Source organism: Pyricularia oryzae, chromosome 6, assembly GCF_000002495.2.
Source record: "Pyricularia oryzae 70-15 chromosome 6, whole genome shotgun sequence".
Classification (NCBI taxonomy): Eukaryota; Fungi; Ascomycota; class Sordariomycetes; order Magnaporthales; family Pyriculariaceae; genus Pyricularia; species Pyricularia oryzae.
In genome coordinates, this window is record NC_017853.1 from 550,617 (window position 1) to 555,760 (window position 5,144).

Sequence of the window (5,144 nt, forward strand, 5' to 3'; positions counted from 1 at the left end):
TAGGCCCGGTAAGCCGCTAGATGACCCTTTTAAGCAGCCTAATACAAAAGGGGCTAATACCGAAAAAGAGGGGGTTTCCCACACAAGAAATCCGTTGTTAGAACCTCCTTTAGTACCGGAATTAGTGCAGGCCCCTGTAAATTACCTCCCTTTAAGCCTAAATCGAACTACCGATGGTTGGGTAACAGCTGAAGGAGACGGAATTACAGGCGATTGTGACGAAATCCAGGCCCAAAAAGCCCTGTTATGGCACAGGCGCTTAGGGCATATAGGGTTGTTATTGCTTAAAAAGACCGCTAAAAACGCAGACGGTCTACCTAATTTCGACAAAATTAGGGCTATTACCTGCATTACTTGCATTAAAGCCACCTCTGTTAGGCGTACAAATAAAGGGGCACTCCCTACACCCCCTAATATCCTCGATTCCATAGAGGGTGATACAGTAACCCTTAAACCTAACCCTCACAATAAAAAACCCGTATTTTTGTTATTAGTGGATCGAAAATCACGTTTTCGGTGGTCGATCTCACTACGGAATAAAGCCGGACCTACGGTTTTAGTGGCTATTAAAGGCTTTTTTAAGGTTTTAAAAGCTACGTACGGGCGCTACCCCACTAAATTTCATTTTGATGGGGGGCACGAGGTAAATACAGAGCTTCAAGATTGGTTTGCAAGTAAAGGTGTTAATTTTAGCACCTCCAACCCCTACAACCATGGCCAAAACGGGCTAACGGAACGGTCCGTTAGGGTTATTTTGGATAGGCTAAGGTCTACCATTTTAGCGGCAGGTCTACCACTATATTTATGGTGTTATTTACTGTCAGCCGTGGTTGATTTAGTTAACCGTACAGCGGTAACTAACAGGGAGTTAACACCCTACGAGGAATTTTATTCCGAATTTCAACCTGGATTACCACACAGGCCTAATTTAGGCCATTATCGGGTTATTGGTACCGTATGCCAGGCTATTATACCGCTGGAAAAACGCCAAAAATCCAACAAATTGGCTCCCCGAACGGAAACAGTAAGGCTTTTAGCCCATTTATCCAATTCTACAGCGTTGGTTTACGCCCCCGCCAGACGGGCCGTATATAAAACCTCTACCGTAAAAATTTTAGAGGGTATACCCGCTGAAAATTTGGCTATTCCAGGGGAAACGCTACAGATTTCAGAGGGGGAAAATCCAGATTTAGAGGGGGATTCTAATTCTGAACCTGAAGACGAAATCTACAGCGCCAAAACTTTGGATCCAGTGGATAATAATCCCCTACCTCCCGCAATTACAGTTCCTCCCTGGCCTGTACAGTCTACTGTTCGCCCCCCAGAGCTTATAACGGTAGCGGTGCCTAATTCAGCACCTAAAATAACGGAAGTTCCGGTGTTTTCGGCACCTAAAATACAGAATATGGAGTTAAATTCGCAGTTCGAAAACCCAGATCCTATGGATATCGATTACGTGCATTATCTTTGTTATCAAACCCAAAAGAAAACAAAGAAAAAGCCCACTAAAGACGGCGAACCAAATAGCTACCAACAGGCCCTAAAAAGCCCTGAAAGTGCTAAATGGTTAGCAGCTTTAGCGTCTGAATTCGACCAGATCGTTACTGCAAAAACCTTCCGTTTTATCCCTAAAATTAAAATGCATACAGGCCGTAGACTAATCTCTACCCGGCCGGTGTTTAAATTAAAAAAGGATGAAAATAATAAGCCTATAAAGTATAAAGCCAGGCTTGTTGTTAGGGGGTTTTTACAGGTCGAAGGCCTAGATTATATCGAGACTTTTGCTAGCACTAGTATACCGCCCACCTGGCGTATATTATTGGCTATAGCTAATGCACAAAATTGGGAAATAGAACAAATCGATTTTATCGGTGCGTTTTTAAATAGTGACCTTACCGACGTAGATATTTATTTGCAAATTCCAGAGGGTTTTAGCGATTGGGCTAGATCTTGCAGCCCTACTACCGCTAAAATTTTAGTGCAAATGGGCTATAATCCAAAGGAAATGCAAGTTATACTGTTGGAAAAGGCGCTATACGGTCTGAAACAGGGCCCAAGAGAATGGCAAACAAAGCTAAAAAGCCTACTTTTTACAGAAGGTTTTAAGCCGCTAATCTCTGATCCAGCTGTCTTTTATAATGCTAAATCCAAGCATTTCATTGTTACTTTTGTTGACGATTGCCTGCTAATAGGTCCTAAATTGCAATATATTCAGGATTTAAAAGCCCGTTTTAACAAAATATACGCATTGGAAGACAGGGGCCCTGCAGCCTATTTTCTAGGCGTTCAGATTATAAGGGACAGGCCTAACCGCCTGCTTTGGCTCCATCAAAGTCAGTATATAGAGGAAGCATTAGCAACGTTCGGATTAGCTGATTGCAAACCTATTTCTGTTCCCTTACAGCCGGGTGTGCTAAAATATAGTGGGGGCAAACCCGTAAATGCGCTAGAAATCAAATTGTTACAGCGTATTATCGGCACCCTAATGTATTTAATGCTATTAACGCGCCCGGACATCGGTTTTGCGGTTCAATGGTTATCTCGTTTTTTAACGAAAGCCACTACAATCCACTTAACGGCAGCTAAAAACCTACTTCGCTACTTAGCAGGTACTAAATCCCTAGCAATCTGCTACGGAAATAGGGTAATTAAAGCTAATTTACCACCTAACTCTTTGATTGGGGGTTTTAAAGGCCTAAAATTACTTGGTTTTAGTGACAGCGATTTTGCCGGGGCTAGGGAAGATTCAAAATCCACTTACGGATATTTGTATACCCTATCTGGGGGCCCTATAACGTGGAAGTGCAAAAAGGCTAGTACTATAGCTTTAAGCACCCCAGAAGCCGAAACCGACGCCTTAGCGGAAGCCCTGCGTGAAGCACAGTGGCTTAAAAGCCTATTTACAGAGATTGGACTACCTGTAAAAGGCCCTATTGCAATATTTGGAGATAATACAGGCTCTATAGCTAACGCACACAACCCTACGCACCACCAACGTACTAAACATACGTTATTAAAATTTCACTACGTAAGGGAGTTAGTTACAGAAGGATTAGTGACCCTAAAATACCTGGAATCCAAACAAATGCCCGCTGACGGCCTTACAAAGCCCCTAACGCTTCCAATTCACAAGGTTTTTTTAGAGCTTATAGGGTTAAAACCCCTGTAAACTTAGTTTTTACCTATTGAATTGTAGGGCACCTAGTTAGTTCGTTAGCTAACTACCACCATTTTTCTCCTTTGTTTGCAATTATTGGATTTTTGTTAGCCCGACACCAACCGATCTACCCAAACCTACCCTGCTCAGGTTGATTATTAAGCAACTTATACCGACCTTATACCCGAAGTCGAATCCGAATTTAATTAGCTCGCGTTTTGGGCGACCTAGCGATTTTTAATCTACCCTATATATTAAACTTTTCTGGGATCCACAACAACGAACAGCCAGATTAGCTACCTGGCTTAGTAGTAAGTTCCGTTGGTTATAATCTGTAGGTCGTGGGTTCGAATCCGGGGGTTGTTACAATTCTGGGGGTCTTTTTCAATTCGGGGGTTCAGTCAATCGGGGGTTTGGTACAAAGGGCTTATTCATCCAGGGGGTTCGCACCGGGGGTTCGAGTTGGGTTGGGACACAAGGGGGAATTTCTTTTGTTTTTTTGTTTTGGGGGTTTTATTTTACGTACTTTTCTTTTCCGACTTTATTTTTGGATTAAGTAGCAAAAGAGAGGGGGTGTTAATTATATGCATTATTTTGCATGTAATAAGCCCACTTTTATTTGTATATAGCCAATTTTATTTAGTGCCGAAGTGGAGTGGGGAATGGTGGAATTCCGTTACTTTGTTAATGCAGGAATGCAATTTAAAGGTCAGCGAGTGGGGTTAGCTACCCTGTACCGGGTTTAATACCCACCCTGCACCTGCGAGTCAGCTACCCTGTACCGGGTTGAAAATTTCACCAAGTCAACGTTTAAATGCAAACCCAGAGATGGTTTGTATGCAAATGAGGGTGTTTTTTCAAAAACCCATACAAATTAGTTTTTCGGAAATTCATTCGCGGCACCGGAACCTTTTCTGGCGTGCGGACCCCCACTTCGATGTCGGAGAGTATGTAAGGGAAATAAAGCAAAATCTCCCCCAACCAATTATTTATCAGTACCAAAATTATAGTGCATTTCTACCTATTATTCAGCGCTTTTAGCACTGGTTATTTACCACGCCGCACCTAGGGTTTACCCCTATATCCCCTGTTAGCACCATTTTTATTAACAAAAGTGTATGGGAATAGGGTTAAGATCCAGGTATCGGGGTAACCTGTTCCTAAAAGCCATGGTACTGTGGGTTGAAACAATTGAGCGTTAACTGGTAATTGGAATTCTTAATAGTTGGCGTTCAGTTATAATCGGCCTTAAATAAATATTAAAGTTAATTAGAAATAAATTGCTGTTTAGCAATCCTAAAAATTAATCCATTTACATGGTTATAATTGTCTCTTATATAAATTATCTCCCTACTATAATCTCTTTTAATTATTTCAATTTGTCCATCGTAACTAAAATTCCACTAATTATTACCTTAATATTCTTGGCGGTTAGGTGTAATTACGTGAAACTAATTTGACGTTATTTCGATCCTGCCGGCGGTATTTTTTTTGGGCGTTTTTAAGAAATGTGGAATTTTACCTGGTCGCCCTAATAATTGCCGGTTCAACCCACTGGTCGTAATAAATTTTTATTTGTAATTGTAAATTTACAACGACGGAATTTTTAATACGTTATATTTCAGTGTTAATTATTTGTTTTTATTTTTTTATTTAATATTTTGCTAATGAATATTTACAAACCAGCTCCTATTAATTAACTCTTTGCCCTTATCCGTAACATTAAAACTTTAACATGTAATAACGCCTACCGACACGACATGTTTTGCAAATAAACAATCGGAATTTGGTTTTACGAGGCGCATTTTTAAACGGTTTGTTAAGAGCAGGAGGTTTGTAAAACCATAAGCTGGTTTTCGGATAATTTGGATAACAGGGTTTGGATTACAGTCGGTTAACAAAAGTGAAGAGCTTTTTAATTTTCCTATACTTAATCGAGCGAAAATAAAAAATCCAAACGTTAATTAAAATGTGGAATAAAATTAGA

At 40.6% G+C, this 5,144-nt stretch overlaps 1 protein-coding gene across 1 annotated transcript; it reads left to right on the forward strand.

Moving 5' to 3' along the window:
* Positions 1-3,763: 3,763 nt before the first annotated feature.
* On the forward strand, positions 3,764-4,226 carry MGG_17589 (uncharacterized protein; the record flags this gene model as incomplete). The annotated part of the gene is made up of 3 exons (XM_003719268.1): positions 3,764-3,878; positions 4,036-4,104; positions 4,168-4,226. Coding segments are annotated over 3 exons (243 nt in total), but the record flags the coding sequence as incomplete, so codon positions are not given.
* Positions 4,227-5,144: the final 918 nt, after the last annotated feature.